Raw genomic sequence first — 19591 nt, 5'->3', positions numbered from 1 at the left:
AACAAGAAATGGGTTAACAACTTAACTCTATGGAGTCTTGGGCTATTTTGTCCATTTTTGAATTCTTTTCATGTCTTTGTAAGTCATTTTGTGTCCTTTTTTTGGTCATTTTGTGTCTTTTTTAGTCATTTTCTGTCTTTTGGTGTCTTTTTTTGGTCATTTTGTGTCTTTTGGTGTCTTTTTTTGGTCATTTTGTGTCTTTTGGTGTCTTTTTTTGGTCTTTTTTTTAGTCCTTTAGTCCAACATAAAATGTGATTTTGAATCTTTTTTTACTTTCAAAACTATCATGCTCAATAAAGAATTTTAAATGTTGCAAATGTGCATTAATTTCAGAGTACACTGAGACATTAAACTGCATCATTTTAAATTCTGGAAAAGTTGGTGTGTTCTAAAACTTTTGACCAGTAGTGTATGTGAACGAAAGAAAAAAAACCCCAATAAAGACAAGTTTGAAAAAAAAAGCAAAAAGGTTGTCACTTGCTATATTAAATAAACAGCCTGAGCAATACTGGAGCTTTGAGGCCTGTGAACGGGGGCGTTTTTATCGTTTTTATTAACGTATTAATTTAACGTTTTTATCCCCATCGCCCTGTTGTGGGTTAAAGGGATAGTTTGGATTTGTTGAAGCAGGGTTGGATGAGGTGTTTATCCATATTCAATGTATTACCTACAGTAATAATTCTCCCAGTTTGGAGAAGCAGGCTGTCGACAGGGAACTGAAGCCTTTCTACGCTCTCATTCAACTCTCTGTGCGAGGAACATTGTTTGTCAATAGGTTTGGTGGTTTGCTGAGAGCATAAAACAGCTGCAGGTCCCCCTGAGTGACCTTAAACAGGGCTGACACACAGCAAAGAGGTGAAAATATACTAAATATAGTGTACACTTGAACAGATTGGTTTTAGTTGGCTAAATACATTCCATCTACTTTAGGTAATAGACTAAAAATAGAGAAGTAGTTTAAAAAAAGGGAACTCTCTCTTTAAGCTGGCCATGCTGGTATTATGACCTATATTTGAGGGAAATAATATTTGGTTTTAATATTTCGGTGGCTATTGTTTTGTTATTACATAGACAAGATATTTTTTGTGTAAAACAATGTAGTTAGAGAATTGTGCAGAACATATGTAGTGAGTGGGAAAATTAAAAAGCGCTCTCTGGTGGACAAACTATGTGATGACGACAGTATTTATAAATGATTTCAATATATGTCAAGCTTAAAATGGTCCTATAATACCGGTGCATCAAAATACATCAGAATATGATGGAAAAAATCAATTTCCAGTAGTTCAAGTCAAACAGCCCCAACCAAGTACTGAGTCATATGGATCAGCTATTCTCAACCTTGGGGTCGGGACCCCAATTGGGGTCGTGAGATGATTTCTGGGGGTCGCCAAATCATTTTGGAAGTCAGCTCTGTCTCCACTGTGTTAAAGTGTTCATGTGTTCATGTGTTTTAGTCTTTTTGGTCATTTAATGTCTTTTTTTTGGGTCATTTTGTGGGTTTTTTTTGTCATTTTGTGTCTTTTTTGTAATTTTGTGTCTTTTTTCGTCATTTTGTGTCTTTTTTGATAATTTTGTGTCTTTTTTGGTCATTTTGTTTCCTTTTTTTGGCCATTTTGTGTCTTTTTTGTATTTTTTTTTTCATTTTGTGGTCAATTTGTGTCTTTTTTGGTCATTCTGTTTCCTTTTTTGTCATTTTGTGTCTTTTTTGGTCATTTTGTGTCTTTTTTGGTCATTTTGTTTCCTTTTTTTGGTCATTTTGTTTCTTTTTTGGTTGATCTGAACTGTGCGTGTGAGATTGTGTTCAGTGAGCGGGGGTCGTGGACAACATGCATGTTAAATTGGGGGTCGCGACTCAAAAAGGTTGAGAACTACTGATATAGATGACATACTTTTCAGAGGCCAACATTTCCATATTAAACAGACTTTTTAAAATTGGTCTTTTGTAAAATTAACATTTTTTAAGACACTGAATTTCAGGTCTTCATTAAATGTAAGCCATAACCATTATAATTAAAATAAATTAAGTAAATGATCTGATGATGGTCTGGAAGAAAGAGGTTTACTAAAAAAGCTGAAGATAAACATATTATTGTTACCAGGAAGAGATTAGCGAAGAAACAGAACCACAAATAAGAGGAAAACACCATGACAAGGTCAAAACCCTTATCTCTGACAACTGTCAAAAGACTGGTCTGAAGGGTTGTATGTGCAAAAAAAAACACTGCTTCGTCCAAAGAACAAAAAAAAGAGATATGAGTAGGCAAAAGCATATAAATATTGGACCTAAGATGACTGGAAACAACTTCTCTGGACCGACGAAAGCAAGTTTGAACTATTTGGTTCAAATGACAGAGTCTATGTCTGCAGACAAACTGGTGACCGTCTTAAAGCACCATGCAGAACATTAACAATAAAGCATTGAGGTGGTAGTGCCATGAGTTGGGGATGTTTTGCAGATGATACAGTTGGAGATCTGTTTTCAGTAAAGGGTATCATGAAGAAGGAACAGGAACACTCCATCCTCCAGCATCATGCACTTCCATCTGGACTCAGACTTGTGGGTCGAAAAATTTGTTTTGCAGCAAGATAATGAGGCAAAGCATTCATTGATCCAAGCTCTGTCAGGGTTAGCTAGACCAGTCATTCTCAACCTTGGGGTCCCGACCCCAATTGGGGTTGCGAGATGATTTCGGGGGGGTCGCCAAATCATTTTGGAAAAAATATAAATGCACAAAATGAATATTAAATTACATAATTTCAGACAGGGATATCTTTTAGTTGTTGTCTGCTTCATCATTTATTTATATTTTGGTCATTTTGTGCCTTTTTTGATCATTTTGTGTCTTTTTTGTCTTTGTGTCATTTTGTGTCTTTTTAGTCATTTTGTGTCTTTTTTGGTCATTTTGTGTCTTTTTTGTTCATTTTGTCTTTTTTGTTCATTTTGTGTCTTTTCTTTTAGTCATTTTGTGTCTTTTTTAGTAATTTTGTGTCTTTTTTTGGTCAATTTGTGTCTTTTTAGTCATTTTGTGTCTTTTTTGTTCATTTTGTGTTCATTTTGTGTCTTTTCTTTTAGTAATTTTGTGTCTTTTTAGTCATTTTGTGTCTTTTTTGTTCATTTTGTGTCTTTTCTTTTAGTCATTTTGTGTCTTTTTTTAGTAATTTTGTGTCTTTTTTTGGTCAATTTGTGTCTTTTTTGTTCATTTTGTCTTTTTTGTTCATTTTTTGTTCATTTTGTGTCTTTTCTTTTAGTCATTTTGTGTCTTTTTTGTTCATTTTGTGTCTTTTCTTTTAGTCATTTTGTGTCTTTTTAGTCATTTTGTGTCTTTTTTGTTCATTTTGTCTTTTTTGTTCATTTTTTGTTCATTTTGGTCTTTTCTTTTAGTCATTTTGTGTCTTTTTAGTCATTTTGTGTCTTTTTTGTTCATTTTGTGTCTTTTCTTTTAGTCATTTTGTGTCTTTTTAGTCATTTTGTTTCTTTTTTGTTCATTTTGTGTCTTTTCTTTTAGTCATTTTGTGTCTTTTTTTAGTCATTTTGTGTCATTTTTTGGTCAATTTGTGTCTTTTTTTTATTACTTTGTGTCTCTCGCGGGTCGCGGACAACATGCATGTTAAATTGGGGGTCGCGACTCAAAAAGGTTGAGAACTACTAACCTAGACTAAAAATAACAGGAAGGTGTTCTTCAAAAGATGCTTTGCCCCCTCAGTCTCCAGACCTCTCTCCTATTGTGCTTGTGTGGGACGAATTGGATTGATCAGTTATAAAGGTGCGCCCCACGAATCAGCAGTCTTTCATTGATGAACTTATGAAAGCTTGGAATGTAATTACTGGCACATACTTTAAAAAACTTGAGCAACAAATGCCAACATATACGCCATGCTGTTGTTGAAGCCAGAGGAGGTTACTTTAGAGAAAGCAGAGTCTAAGCAATAAAAACCTAAAGAACCAATAATTATAGTTAAACTGTATTTTGATAAGTGCCTCTTTATATAATAATCATGTTTTTTTTTGTTGAAAAGTATACCAATGAAACTATGATCTTTTTTTGTACAAATTTAATCTTGCTTCCAAACTTTTAGCCTGTAGTGTACACTACCGGTCAGAAGTTTTAGAACACCCCAATTTTTCCAGTTTTTTATTGAAATTCAAGCAGTTCAAGTCAAATGAACAGCTTGAAAGGGTACAAAGGTAAGTGGTGAACTGCCAGAGGTAAATAAAAAAAGGTAAGCTTAACCAAAACTGAAAGATAATGTACATTTCAGAATTATACAAGTAGGCCTTTTTCAGGGAACAAGAAATGGGTTAACAACTTAACTCTATGGAGTCTTGGGCTATTTTGTCCATTTTTGAATTCTTTTCATGTCTTTGTAAGTCATTTTGTGTCTTTTTTTGGTCATTTTGTGTCTTTTTTTAGTCATTTTGTGTCTTTTTTTAGTCATTTTGTGTCTTTTGGTGTCTTTTTTTGTCATTTAGTGTCTTTTTTTGGTCATTTTGTGTCTTTTTTTAGTCCTTTAGTCCAACATAAAATGTGATTTTGAATCTTTTTTTTACTTTCAAAACACTATCATGCTCAATAAAGAATTTTAAATGTTGCAAATGTGCATTCATTTCAGAGTACACTGAGACATTAAACTGTTTTCAATTAAATTCTGGAAAAGTTGGTGTGTTCTAAAACTTTTGACCAGTAGTGTATATATAAGAATTCTTTTGGCAGAATATTTTAAAAGGACTCACCCACTGCCATGTCGAGCTTCACACCAATCCAGATGCCCTTAGCGAACTCCACCCCTCCAACATAGTGGACCGTTCCTCTCCTCTTCCCGACCCAGACCTGCTCCCCCGGGGCCATCCAGTCCGGGAGCTGGGCTACAGGAGTGCTCTCATCTCCGCTGGAGTCTCCAGACGGCTCAGCGCTGCTGGGGTTGGGGCTGGGACAGGGACTCCCGTGGGGCAGGTCTCCCTGAGCCGGCTCCTGGATGGGAGGTTCTCCTCCAGCTCGCGGGGTCGGGGCAGTGGAGGGGACTGTATATAAAGGTGTGGCTGGGGATGGAGATGGGGATGCTGGAGGTGGAGTTTTGTCAGGCAGCGATACTGGGGCTCTGCCTGAAGTGCAAACTGCAGCTGTGTGAAGGCAGGACACAGCTACCCCAACAGAGCCTGGAGTATTTGGACATTTGCATGCAGCAGATGAAGAGTCTTCTGCAGCAGATGTGTTTGAGGCAGCAGAGGAGTGTTGATTGTTAGTGTCACATGTGTCTTTATCCAAAGCTTCCTGCTCCCATCCTTCTGTAAAATGTGCTAAATCACTGTCTCCAATACTGTCATCAGCCCCTTTAAAGTCAGTGAACTCCTGGCTGGCACTGAGGACACAGTTTTGAGGCAGAGGGAATGTTTGCTGCTTGTCTCTGCAGTTTGGGATGCTGACAGGCGAGGAGGCGGGGGGGATTAGCTCCTGAGCTCCTCCTGCTGAGAGAGGAGGCTGCTGGCTGTCCCTCCCTGCAGAAACACTTTTGGTTTGAGTGCAGCCTCTTCCAGCAGGGTCACTGGGGTCTCTGGAGGTGCAGCTGAGGTGGTCCGAGCTCTCGCTGGCGCTGAAAGGCATGTCAGACAGCGTAGCGTTGGAGGCACTGTGTGAAAAGTAGCCGCTAGTGCAGCTGCTGGCCGTGGGGCTCCGAGGCACCTCCCTCTCTCCGCTCCCACCTCCACAGCGGCTTCCCTTCAAGTCTGAGCGGGAGCACAGAAACCCCTCCTGGGTCTCCAGAGTGGCGTTGTAGCTCTCAAAGTTTGCAAAGTCCTCCGGGATGTAAGGCTGGAAGCTGCTGTGGTCCTGAGGGCCCCGATCCAGATTCAGACTCATGCCCAGATCGGGTTCCTCGTCCTCAGAGTCCTGCTGATCAACACAACAGCAGCAGGACAGAAGACACATCCCACCAGACATGATGTCAGAGACATTAGCTTTTATAAAGTGCACTCTTTTAAAAGTGAATGAGGAAAATGAAAAATGCAAAATGTAAAATGTGATAATGGAACATGAATGTAGTGTATGAATCATGTGGTACACGTTTCTTTGTTTGTTTTTTGCTTTGAGATGTTTGTTGCTGTACCATTGTACTCATGTATGGGATCATAAATATCATGAACCTGGTCTCACAGGAATCCGTGAAATAGTCACGGATTTCGCTTAACTCAAAATCCGTGGAATAGTCACGGATTTCGCTTAACTCAAAATCCGTGGAATAGCCACGGAATCACTCAAGTTTCCGTGAAACTGACACGGATTTGGCTACAATGCAAGTTAATGACAGTCATATCCCGTGGCTATTGGTTTGTTCAAAGTCACGTGACTTTCAAGGTCCCGGCGGTCAGAACAAAAAACATGGCGGACAGTTCTCTCATTTTTAGTGAAAAAAATCAATATTTTGACTTAGTTTCTGCATAAAAATGGATTTTGATCACATTTCTAGCCAGAAATATATGTTTTATTTTCTAAATATTCACTCAGTGAATGAACATAATCACTTTGTATGTTGGAATAGCCACGGGATATGACTGTCATTAACTTGCATTGTAGCGAAATCCGTGTCAGTTTCATGGAAATTTGAGTGATTCCGTGGCTATTTCACGGATTTCTGTGAGACCATGTTGATATCATTGTTGAGCCACAGCTTAAAGTGAAAAATGGCAGTTTGAGGATGTACAGCACTATGTTACCTCTTTTTCAAATACTGTTGGAGCCATCGTCATAAAATTTTACAATGTAGATACCTAATGGTCTCAAGGCAGTGGTGAGGTCGGGTGCTACGGGTGCTTCAAATATTCAGACATCAAAATTTGAATGAGAAACAAAATATTAAAATATCTTTTGTGCTTCTTCAATGGGTCTCTCTTGAGAGTGAGACTCATTGTCTCAACTAGATTACATGTATAAATAAAAGGTTAAATAAATAAAAATGCAATACAGAAATGAGAGTGAATTTTGAATTGTTTGCTTTTGTGACAAAATATTATAATCAGCTGACCAGGGAATCATTCCATAAGTTCTGCTTTTTTTCCTTGCTTTTTGCTGGAACTTGCAAACAAAGTATGTTTGTTGCAAACAATTGAAATCCAGTCAGTTCATCTGTTCTGTCACCAGCACAGAGACGGGCTGAAAGAGTTCATGTGTAACCTTTAAATCAAAGTGTGACGTCATGGGCTGACTGTGCCTAGAGTCCGTACTGAACTGGGGAAAAGGGCTTTTAGTTATGCTGCTCCTTTTTCACGCAACCAGCTGCAAAATGCACTAAAACTTAAGGAGCTGGTTTCTCTAAACATGTTTAAGTCCTTACTTCATGATGTTGAAGCTGGCTCTTCTGTCTCTACATGCTTTGTTTGATGATGTTCTGACTGTGACTCTATTTTTATCTTCTCTGTTGTTTTTAAATGATTGTCTGTAACTAACTGTGCTGCTGCCTGCCATTTTGTTTCCTTTTTTTTTTGGTCATTTTGTGTCTTTTTTTGGTCATTTTGTGTCTTTTTTGGTCATTTTGTGTCTTTTTTTGGTCATTTTGTGTCTTTTTTTGGTCATTTTGTGTCTTTTTTGGTCATTTTGGGTCTTTTGGTCATTTTGTGTCTTTTTTTGGTCAATTTGTGTCTTTTTGTGGTCATTTTTTGTCATTTTGTGGTCAATTTGAGTCCTTTTTTAGCAAAGGACTTAGATTAAAAGTAACAATATGATATGAAAAAATATATAAATGAACAGACAGAGAGATGTTTTAGTTGTTGTCTGCTTCATTATTTATCCAAAATTCGTTGTATCAACTTTAAGTCCTTACTTCATGATGTTGAAGCTGGCTCTTCTGTCTCTACATGCTACATGTTAGATGATGTTCTGACTGTGACTCTATTTTTATGTTCTCTGTTGTTTTTAAATGATTGTCTGTAACTAACTGTGCTGCTGCCTGTCTTGGCCAGGACTCTTTTGTAAAAGAGATGTTTAATCTCAATAAGACTTTCCTGGTTAAATAAAATAAATAAATACATTTAAAAGTACTGTGTGTGTAAAGGTCTTACAGTAGCCCCACGGAGCAGTGTGTGCTGGTGTGTGTAGCACTTACAGCAGTGTGTGGCAGTGTGTGGCTGAGCGGCCTGCTGGTGGGAGTGGTGCAGGTGGAGGTGGGGGTGGAGGTGGAGGTGGAGGTGGAGGTGGAGGGCTTGCAGTGGCCCTCGCTGCCTGCCCTGGGCCGGCGCCAGGGGCAGGGAGGGGGGAGCAGTGCAGCGTCCACACATGAGCGCATGCTCTGCAGATGGGTCAGAACAACACTTCACACACACACACATAGCATGCATGGAGCTGGCAGGCCAGTTACACTGTTAGTCTCATGCAGTTTGATATTTCACAAAAAAACAGTGCTTGAAGTGTCCTAAGAGTGAAAAACGGTACTTTTACTGCAACACCACTTCCTCTCATGTATTTGTAGTATCTTGATCCTCAAACTCTCATTTCCACATACTATTACAGCCGGTAGCAGACATCTGAGCTACTGCTATCTTTTAACATCATATAGAACAGCTGTTCTCAACCTTGGGGTCTGGACCCCAATTGGGGTCGCGAGATGATTTCTCTGGGTCGCCAAATCATTTTGGAAGTCAGCTCTGTCTCCACTGTGTTAAAGTGTTCATGTGTTAATGTGTTTTAGTCTTTTTGATCATTTAATGTCTTTTTTTTAAAGTAACTTTGTGTCTTTTTGGGTCATTTTGTGTCTTTTTTTGGTCATTTTGTGTCTTTTTTGGTCAGTTTGTGTCTTTTATGGTCATTTTGTGTCTTTTTTTGGTCATTTTGTTTCCTTCTTTGGTCATTTTGTGTCTTTTTGGTCATTTTACGTCTTTTTTTGGGTCATTTTGTTTCCTTTTTTGGTCATTTTGTGTCTTTTGGTCATTTTGTGTCTTTTTATGGTCATTTTGTGTCTTTTTATGGTCATTTTGTGTCTTTTTTTGGGTCATTTTGTGTATTTTTTTGGTCATTTTGTGTCTTTTTTTAGTCATTTTGTGTCTTTTTTGGTCATTTTGTGTCTTTTTGGGTCATTTAGTGTCTTTTTTGGTCATTTTGTGTCTTTTTTGGGTCATTTTGTGTCTTTTTTTAGTCATTTTGTGTCTTTTTATGGTCATTTTGTGTCTTTTTTTGGTCATTTTGTGTCTTTTTTGGTCATTTTGTGTCTTTGTTTGGTCATTTTGTGTCTTTTTTTAGTAATTTTGTGTCTTTTTTGGTCATTTTGTGTGTTTTTTTGGTCATTTTGTGTCTTTTTTGGTCATTTTGTGTCTTTTTTGGGTGATCTGAACTGTGTGTGTGAGATTCCGTTCAGTGAGCGGGGGTCGCGGACAACATGCATGTTAAATTGGGGGTCGCGACTCAAAAAGGTTGAGAACTACTGATATAGAAGACCATTTTTACCCAGACTGCAGCTATCTATATACCACTGCAGGCATATACTCTAATCTGCCTCCCAACCACAGCATTCCTGACATGGACTGATTTGTACCTGCACCTCTTTTAGTCCACTTCAAGCACGGATGAAGACAATTATGCAATGTTAGTTTCAATGGTTGGGAAAGCCATAAACTGAATCTGAAAAATCCAATTATCACATACAAAATCAGACATTATAGCATAGCTTTGTCTAATTTAGCGTTGTGGCTGTCCCCAGTTGAAGTCATGCTCCTGTGAGTCATGCTGTTTCATTTCACCACAGTGGAGGGTGCCATCAGGGTTTTTCATCCAGCCACGCAACAGCAAAGCCAAAACAAAAATCATCAGGCAGCTTTGGACAATTAGTAATTGTTGTCAGTGTCAATATGTTTACCATGTTGTGGAAATGTAATTTGATTATATAGGTGATATTGTAAAATGTAAAAATGGGGTTTGAAAAAAAAGAGGATTTGTGGGAACAACATGGCAAAAACAAACGACATGAGAGAGACTCCCCTTGAGAGAGAAAGTGCGTTTATCCTCCTCACCTCTTGTCCCAGTAGCGGCCGCGCCTCCAGCACTTTCTTGGCCTTGTTCTCCTCTTTGACAGGCAGCAGGGACTTGAGGAACTTGGGTGGCTGAGGGGAGAGGACTTTGAAGGGGCTGGAGTTGAAGAACGTAGGGCTATCTGGAACCAAACCTGTGGAGGAGCATTGAGTTATAATCCAATCCAATCCAATCCCCCTTTATTTGTTTCGCACATTTAAACAACACAAACGTCTCCAAAGTGCTGTACATAAAATCAACAATAAAACAAACAATTCCATCTACCAATCAGCAATAAAAAATAAGTGTATAAATCTAAAATGATGCCATACACCGCGTTCCAAATTATTACGCAAATTGTATTTAAGTGTCATAAAGATTACATGTTTTGTTTTTCAATTAAACTCATGGATGGTATTGTGTCTCAGGGCTCTTTGGATCACTGAAATCAATCTCAGACACCTGTGATAATTAGTTTGCCAGGTAAGCCCAATTAAGGAAAAACTACTTAAGAAGGGCGTTCCACATTATTAAGCAGATGACCATTTCCAAGCAATATGGGAAAGAAAAAGGATCTCTCTGCTGCCGAAAAGCGTGAAATAGTTCAATGCCTTGGACAAGGTATGAAAACCTTAGATATTTCACGAAAACTTAATCGTGATCATCCTACTGTTAAGAGATTTGTGGCTGATTCAGAGCACACATGGGTTTGTGCAGATAAAGGCACAATGAGGAAGGTTTCTGCCAGACAAAAACATCGGATTAAGAGAACAGCTGCTAAAATGCCATTACAAAGTAGCAAAAAGATATTTGAAGCTGCTGGTGCCTCTGGAGTCCCACGAACATCAAGGTGTTGGGTCCTCCAGAGGCTTGCAGTTATGCGTTATTCTATCAGTTATTCTATTCGGCCACCCCTAACCAATGCTCACAAGCAGAAACGGCTGCAGTGGGCCCAGAAATACATGAAGACTAATTGTCAAACAGTCTTGTTCACTGATGAGTGCCGTGCAACCCTGGATGGTCCAGATGGATGGAGTGGTGGATGGTTGGTGGACGGCCACCATGTCCCAACAAGGCTGCGACGTCAGCAAGGAGGTGGCGAGGCATGTTTTGGGCTGGAATCATGGGGAGAGAGCTGGTCGGCCCCTTTAGGGTCCCTGAAGGTGTGAAAATGACCTCTGTAAAGTATGTGGAGTTTCTGACTGACCACTTTCTCCCATGGTACAAAAAGAAGAACCGTGCTTTCCGTAACAAAATCATCTTCATGCATGACAATGCACCATCTCATGCTGCAAGGAATACCTCTGCATCATTGGCTGCTATGGGCATAAAAGGAGAGAAACTCATGGTGTGGCCCCCATCCTTCCCTGACCTCAACCCTATTGAGAACCTTTGGAGCATCCTCAAGTGAAAGATCTATGAGGGTGGGAGGCAGTTCACATCCAAACAGCAGCTCTGGGAGGCTATTCTGACATCCTGCAAAGAAATTCAAGCAGAAACTCTCCAAACACTCACAAGGTCAATGGATGCAAGAATTGTGAAGCTGCTATCAAATAAGGGCTCCTATGTTAAAATGTAACTTGACCTGTTAAGATGATTTTGATTGAAATAGCTTTTGATTTCAGTAAATATGACCTCCGAATGCTGGAAAATCCAAAAATGAGCAGTTTCAGTTCTTAAAAACCTATAAAATGTTATAAAACTCTGCCGTGCGTAATAATGTGGAACAGTGCATTTTAAGTTTTTTATTTTTGAAAAAATACTGTTATCATTGGGAGGTTTGTCCAATCACATTAGAATTAATTAAACTAACGGTTGATGACTTAAATTATGCTGACTGTCATTTGCATCGACTATTTAGGAAAATCAGAGAAAAAACTCAGTTGCATAATAATTTGGAACACAGTGTAAATAAAACAATACAATCAAACAGATAAACATAGTAAAATAAAATAAAAGACGTAGTTAAAAGTAGTAAAATAAATAAAAGACACAGAGGACCACAAAACTCACGCAGTGTTAAAAAGCCAGGGAATAAAAATGGGTCTTGAGACGAGACTTAAAACATTCAAACATTCACGCAAACAATTGCGTTCCAGAGTCTGGGGCCCACCACAGAGAAAGCCCTGTCCCCCCTTGTTTTAAGTCTCGCTCTAGGGACCATGAGCTGGAGCTGGCCCTCGGACCTCAATTCATGCGCTGGAGTATAAATCTGGATGAGGTCCTTGATGTACTGTGGGGCCAGTCCATTCAAAGCTTTAAAAACAAACAATAAAATCTTAAAATCAATCCGAAAATTAACAGGAAGCCAGTGCAAAGACGCAAGGATCGGGGTAATGTGTTCCCGCTTTTTGGCCCCTGTTAAAAGTCGTGCCGCGGCGTTCTGGACTAACTGCAAACGAGAGAAGCTTTGTGGCTGATGCCTGAGTACAGGGCATTGCAGTAGTCCAGTCGACTTGAAAAAAAAGCGTGCACCATCTGTTCAAAGAGGTTAAAAGATAAAAACGGTTTCACTTTTGATAAAAGACGAAGATGATAAAAACAAGATTTTAAAACACTATTAATCTGTTTATCAAATGTAAAATCGCTGTCTATGGTGATGCCAAGGCTGGTGACTTTAAGACGCGCATACTCTGTGAGGGGTCCCAGGTCGATGAGGGCACTGCCAAACATCATAACCTCCGTTTTTATAATGTAGCAACACTAACACTGTTATTCAAAGAAAAGGAAACAAAGCAATGCTGTAGATTTGCTGTTTCTGAAGGTTACCTGGATTCTCTTTGCTTTTGATGGGAGTGGTACACAGCGAGCCCTCCAGGGGATTACAGCTGGTGCTGTCAGCATGATCACAGTGGTCCTAGACAATAATAGACAATAATACACAGGTTATATCGGATAGTACTGTGAGAAGTATAGCTGCAGCTAAAAGACGCCGTTCTGCTGTAAAGTACACTTTAATTCTATCAATCTACAAGTTCAAAGCACAAGTGGAGACCCCTCAGGCTAAATGTGGAAGAAATTCTTGTAAAACCTGAAAAAGTGTGAGAAGAAATTATGACAACCAGCATTAAGCTTCAGGAAAAACTATGCATTTGACAAGACCATTATAATCATGTCTTTATTATCTGGTTTTGTGATAACAGGATAATATTTACAAATGCAACCTTTGCAAATCTGTCTAATATCAGAGTTTTATATTGTTTATTTAATATTTTTATGTTGTTAAAGCACACCTGACTTACCTTACAGTCTTCATCCTCACAGCCTGTCAGGTCGATTTTACTACATGAAGACTGCAGAGAAAGAAACAATGTGTTATCAGCCATATTATATAAACAGTTATAGAATTACTCATTTTTTCTTTTCCTTTTCTTGGATTTTTTTTTTCTCTTTCTCTAATGTACACTACTGGTCAAAAGTTTTAGAACACACCAACTTTTCCAGAATTTAATTAAAAATGATGCAGTTTAATGTCTCAGTGTACTCTGAAATTAATGCACATTTGCAACATTTAAAATTCTTTATTGAGCATGATAGTGTTTTGAAAGTAAAAAAAAGATTCAAAATCACATTTTATGTTGGACTAAAGGACTAAAAAAAGACACAAAATGACATAAAGACACCAATAGACACAAAATGACTAAAAAAAGACACAAAATGACAAAAAAAAGACACAAAATGACTTACAAAGACATGAAAAGAATTCAAAAATGGACAAAATAGCCCAAGACTCCATAGAGTTAAGTTGTTAACCCATTTCTTGTTCCCTGAAAAAGGCCTACTTGTATAATTCTGAAATGTACATTATTTTCCAGTTTTGGTTAAGCTTACCTTTTTTTATTTACCTCTGGCAGTTCACCACTTACCTTTGGACCCTTTCAAGCTGTTCATTTGACTTGAACTGCTTGAATTTCAATAAAAAACTGGAAAAATTGGGGTGTTCTAAAACTTTTGACCGGTAGTGTAGGTTATTATGTTTAATTTTCACCATGTTATGTTCTTGTTGTTTTTTAAGATATAAATGCAGTTTAAAAAGGAAAAAAAACTGATCATAAAAATAAAGCCTTGTACTTGTGACCATAAAACAACAAACAGAAAACAAAATAATCATTTCCATGTGTGTGCAGTGCAGTGAGTGATGTATTCATTACATGCTGTACATTTGGTGTGCTGATACTCCTTCTGAGGTGTCTCCCCTTCGTACTGAGCGCCTCCTTCACTGTCACAGCCTTCAGGTGGAAAACAAACAAGATGGTGCATCTTTACAAGCCACTCAATGAGGATTTACAGTCAACTTAATCACACTTTATCAGATGTTTCAGTATGTCAGTACAAAGGTTATTATAGTTAACGAAAACTAACGAAATAACGAAAACTAGAATTGAAAAAACATTTTCGTTAACTGAAATAAAAATAAAAACTAGAGTTTTTAAAAAAACGATATCTAACTGAAACTGTATTTTGTGGTTACAAAACTAACTAAAACTAACTTAAATTATAGTGAAAATGTCCTTAGTTTTCGTTTTTGTCAACTTTTTTCATTCATAATTCAGTGTTTCTATTTGAACATGCAACACATGGTGAATATGTTTACTGAGACTGGGATGTTTACACTAGAACCAAAATACAAAACACCAGAACTGTAATAGTTAATAACCTTATTGGGGCTGAGATGATAAACCAAAGGAAATAAAGGAAACATTTATTATGACCTCTTTCAATCTGGCACCCAACACATAGCCCATTACAAAAAAACTAAAACTAACACTAAAACTAATTGTTAGAGCCATTTTGTACATTGTGGAGAAGCTGATAAATAATTCAGATTTGTATTTCATAGTTCATAGTTCTTTATTAAGGTTGTCAGAATGCCTATTGGTTCGTAGGAATTGCACTCTTCTTATTGGCTGAGACGTGTGTAACGTCATAATTGCTTACTTTGTTTTAATTAGGATTATGGAGACGAGGAGAGCACACTAGTTTTTGACCGTGCTCATAATTATTATTATATTTTGGATTGCTGCAGTTTATTGTTTGTAATGCTCAAACGAAAGGTTTTCAATAAACCATAAGAAAGAAACTGTGGGATTTTTTCAGCTTAAGACACGCGTCAGCTACATCCTCACGCTCTATAATTGAAGTGTGCGTTTTAAGTAAAACTAGACGGAGCCACACTAACACTAATAAAAACTAAACTAAAACTAAGCATTTTCAAAAAATAAAAACTAAACCAAAACTAGAAAACTCACTCTAAAAACTAACTAAAACTAACTGAATTTGAAAACAAAAATTCACAACGAAATTAAAACTAAAACTAATGAAAAATCCCAAACTATTATAACCTTGGCCAGTATGTGACTGTGTATAATACCTGTCGTAGTCTCTCCAGACTGAGGATGTTCTCCACCTCCAGAACCCCCCTTGTGTATTTCTCTATGTAGGTTTCTCCGTCCTGAGTCTCCTCGCTGTCTCCGCGAGCAGCCATGAGCGCCAGAGTCTCCCTCTCCTCCGGCTCCTCTGAGGCCTGGAGAGGAAGGAGAAGAAACGTGCAAAGGGCTGACGATGACAAACACATCTGGGAAGCATTTATTGTTTGATACGAGGGAAAAATGAACAAGTTGTACCTTTGGTATGTTTGAAACGATCTCGTAAGTCACACCGCAGGAATAAAGAGTATTCTTTAGGGACATTCTTCTCTTCAGACTCTGAGTGAAACTCTGTAAACAACAAAATGTTGATCATTAAAACACGATCCATGGTAGCACAATGGAGAGAGAAAGTTAAGGATGTTTACTATATGGAAAATAAAACCGCAAGGTTACACTTGAAAACTGATGTATTCCTGACTAAATAGTCCCCAATTATTTCACATTTTACTAACTGATATGACTTTTGATCTGATTGATGTGCTCTATGTGTGTGTGTTTTTCTTTTGTTTGATTTATTTATTATTCTTTAACTATTTTATTTTTTCCTCCCTCGCCAATCAAATATGAATAATGAATGTTTGTACACTGTATATTAATTTTCTCGCTTAAACCTTGTGTGATGTTCATATTGTTGTTTCTCAGCCAGTGTTTGTGGGTCTGATGGACCCGTTGCATTTTGTGGCTTTTAATGCCTCACAATCAAACACTTTTATGTTAAAATACTGAACAGATGATGCACAAGACAAGCTGAACACATGAACACAGAGTAAACATATCATTCAAGACAGACTGAACATCAGTTTCCACACTTCTATTAGCCCCGGGTCCAGTGGACCCGGACATCTTATATGTAATAGAAATGTGTAGGGGGGGTGTATGGTGTGTGGTCATTAAATATGTATTCTGATATATGTTCTTCACAGAAAATGAGCCAAAGTCAGTGAGTCTCAGTTTGAAAAATTAATTAATTGTATCATTTTTCTTTTAATAAAAAATGAAAACGGGTCCCACAGACCCGAACACCACACAAGGGTTAATGAGCACCACTGCCCACTTTCAAACTCTGACTCTGTCTGGATATTGTTGGGATGCCAAACTCCATGACTACCTCTACCCCATGTACACCTGTGCTGTTTCTTTGAATTTGTGAATGTATGGCTGCACCTGGAAAAAAGGAAATAAAAAGAAGTTAAAAAAAAAAAAAAAAAACACGATCCATGGTGCAAACAGCCCCCTCTGCTGTGGACAGATTAAACCCCGTCCCCCCTCTGATTAAACCCCGTCCCTGTTGTGTTTACCTGTTTGTTGTAGATGTTGACAGCGATCCTCTTGCGCAGCACCAGCTCCATGCAGGCCGGGTGGCTGAGCTGCACCGTGGCTTTGATGATCAGGTAAATGCGTTCGTTAGGAGATGTGATGCGGTTGAGGTGCACCGAATCATGGATGGACGAGTCCCAGGAACACGCTGCCGACACCTAGTGAACCGGAAGAGTTGCGTTTTATTAACCCATTGAAGCCTGGAAAGCGGAGACGTTGTTTTGTAGTATTTGTATAAGCTCTCAAATACTTTTTGAATTTCATTTCTATCTGCTACAGAGGCTGAAAAATCTATTATTTAGTAGAAGCGTTGACACTTCTGTTGAATTTCCAGAAAAACTTCAGGTTTTAGGGGCTTATTTTAAAATCGCCCAGAGGTTTTACAGGAAGTTTTAAGCATCAATGGGTTGATGTAGCTGCAGGATCATCTGCAGAAAGAAAAAAATCCAATCTAATGACATTTAAGCACAGTGAAGCAGGTGGTGATTACTGTGTGGTTAGCGCTGCTGCTTAATGTCAAAGAAAAAAAAAAATTAAGATGACTCTTCTTTTAATTCTGTGCTTTATTGCATAAAACTGTGCAATTACATGACTGTGTAATTGTTCAATTATGCATAGGAAATAATATGTTGCCACAGAGTGCTATTTTCTGTGTGATCATCTGAGAAAAAAAGACATTTAGCAACACTTAAAGTAGTAAAATCAGCATCATTCTAGAAAGAGCCTACACTGTAAAAAATGTCTGTAGATTTTACGGTGAAAAACTGCTAAAACATGACAGTAAAAGACAAAAATGATAAATGGGTTAATTCAGTTTCAGTAACAATGAAACACTGTAAATGTATATATCAGCCAAAACAGTATTTTTTACATTAAAAAAAAAAAATACAGTACTCCACTGTAAAATACACTGGCACCATGTTTGTCGTACAAAAAATATACTGTAATATATATACAAGCCGTCATTTTTGCATTTATTTTTTGTAAAAAATACTTTTTTTCACTGTTAAATGTACTAAACACCATATCTCCAACAGAAATATACTGTAATATTTAATGGTAAAATCTGGCATTTATAAAGTGTTTCTTGTCAGTTATATGGCAGAGCAGCGTTTGTTTTGATGGAAAAACTTTTTGTTTTTACGCTAAAATATGGATTAAAATGGCAATCTTAAATGGGAAATCAACAGTGCTAATACAATTTTACCGTAATATTACAAAAAGTTGCACCGTATTTATTACGGTAAAGTTCTGGCAACCACAGCTGCCGGTTTTTTACCATAAAAACAACAGGTTTGTTTTTACAGTGTATCTGGAGCTGGGTAAGCCAAAACATGATATGTATTTCTACAAAATGACCCAATAAACAACAAGTATGGAGGAAATATCCAGTCTTTAATCAAGAGTGTAGCTTTTCAGTTTGAGAGCATGACACAGATTTCTGCTGCTTTCTTTCAAAATGTGTGCCTGAACTCAAAAATCACATGCCTGTGCTCACATTTCTTCTTCTTGGACACAAACATTTCGTTCGCATTCAAATATATGCTGTGCGCGCTCAGATCTAAAGTCCACACGCATCCAAGAAGAAGAAATGTGAGCACAAACACAAACTGATTTTTGAGTTCAGGCACACATTTTGAAAGAAAGCAGCAGAAATCTGTGTGCAAGCACAAAATGTGAGCATGAGGAGAATAAATCTGAGCACGAGAAGGAGCTGTGTCACTGAAGAGGAATAAAATCATGCTCTCAAACTGAAAAGCTACACTCTTGAATAAAGATAGGATATTTCTTCCATAATAAGTAGATGAAGAAGCTATGAAACGCCAATACTTTGTTTCCCATAGTTTCCCTTTTGGCCACAGGAGGGCAGTAGAGTCAAAGCCATGCCTCACCTCCTCATCACTGTGCCTGATGATGGGCAGGTAGAAGAACTGGCTGCCGTGCTCCTTGGGCAGGATGGAGTTAACGCCTGCAGCGTGCGGGCCGCTCAGCTGCTCATTTACTGTCAGATTATCAGCTGTTGGCATCAAAGACAGTTAGTGTTTGCATCGTCCTGAAAGGGACCTGTGAAATATTAGTTGGTATAATCCAGTAGTTCTCAACCTTTTTGAGTCGCGACCCCCAATTTAACATGCATGTGGTCTGTGACCCCCACTCACTGAACACAATCTCCACGCACAGTTCAGATCACCCAAAAAAGAAACAAAATGACCAAAAAAAGAAAAAAAATGACCAAAAAGACACAAAATGACCAAAAAAGACACAAAATGACCAAAAAAGACACAAAATTACTTAAAAAAAAGACATAAAAATGACCAAAAAAAAAGACACAAAATTACCAAAAAGACTAAAACACTTTAACTCAGTGGAGACAGAGCTGACTTCCAAAATGATTTGGCGACCCCCAGAAATCATCTCGCGACCCCAATTGGGGTCGGGACCCCACGGTTGAGAATAGCTGAGTTAAAGGACATGTCTGCTTTACCATTCAAATCCAGGAAGAGAACAGGGATGTGGGCTTCCATTCCTGCAGGTGGGCTCCTACAAGGAGATGAAAACAATTAAATTCAATTAAATTGGCTTTATTGGCATGACACAACAATGTATATATTGCCAAAGCAAGCATCAGAAAAAAAGATAACAAGATAAGGAAAGCAATATTTACAATAAATTATTATATTTAAAAGAAAAGAAAAACTAATAACAATAAAAGAAAGCAATATTTACAATCATTGAATTACAATCAACATATAATTTATACAATCTAACTGTCCCAGCAAAAAAAGAAGAAGAAAAAATAAAATAAAAACAAAAAAACAAAACAACCAACAGCTGTGATTCACTCGCTGTCTG

At 37.9% G+C, this 19591-nt stretch overlaps 1 protein-coding gene across 1 annotated transcript in view; it reads right to left on the bottom strand.

The window, feature by feature from the left end:
- LOC131975830 (kinesin-like protein KIF13A) overlaps window positions 1-19591 on the bottom strand; it is a 55800-nt gene that overhangs the window by 2095 nt on the left and 34114 nt on the right. Inside the window, exons 26-35 of the mRNA XM_059338611.1 lie at window positions 19224-19279; window positions 18631-18755; window positions 16720-16896; window positions 15617-15709; window positions 15364-15516; window positions 14153-14221; window positions 13235-13285; window positions 12762-12849; window positions 9995-10146; window positions 4736-5891 (exon numbers count right to left, since the gene is read on the bottom strand). Coding sequence (XP_059194594.1) covers window positions 4736-5891; window positions 9995-10146; window positions 12762-12849; window positions 13235-13285; window positions 14153-14221; window positions 15364-15516; window positions 15617-15709; window positions 16720-16896; window positions 18631-18755; window positions 19224-19279 — 2120 coding nt within the window. The remainder of the gene's footprint in view (window positions 1-4735; window positions 5892-9994; window positions 10147-12761; window positions 12850-13234; window positions 13286-14152; window positions 14222-15363; window positions 15517-15616; window positions 15710-16719; window positions 16897-18630; window positions 18756-19223; window positions 19280-19591) is intronic.

This window comes from Centropristis striata, chromosome 8 (genome assembly GCF_030273125.1).
Source record: "Centropristis striata isolate RG_2023a ecotype Rhode Island chromosome 8, C.striata_1.0, whole genome shotgun sequence".
In the NCBI taxonomy this organism is placed as follows: Eukaryota; Metazoa; Chordata; class Actinopteri; order Perciformes; family Serranidae; genus Centropristis; species Centropristis striata.
Note: the sequence above shows the minus strand (reverse complement) of the source record. Positions and strands in the feature narration are given on the sequence as shown.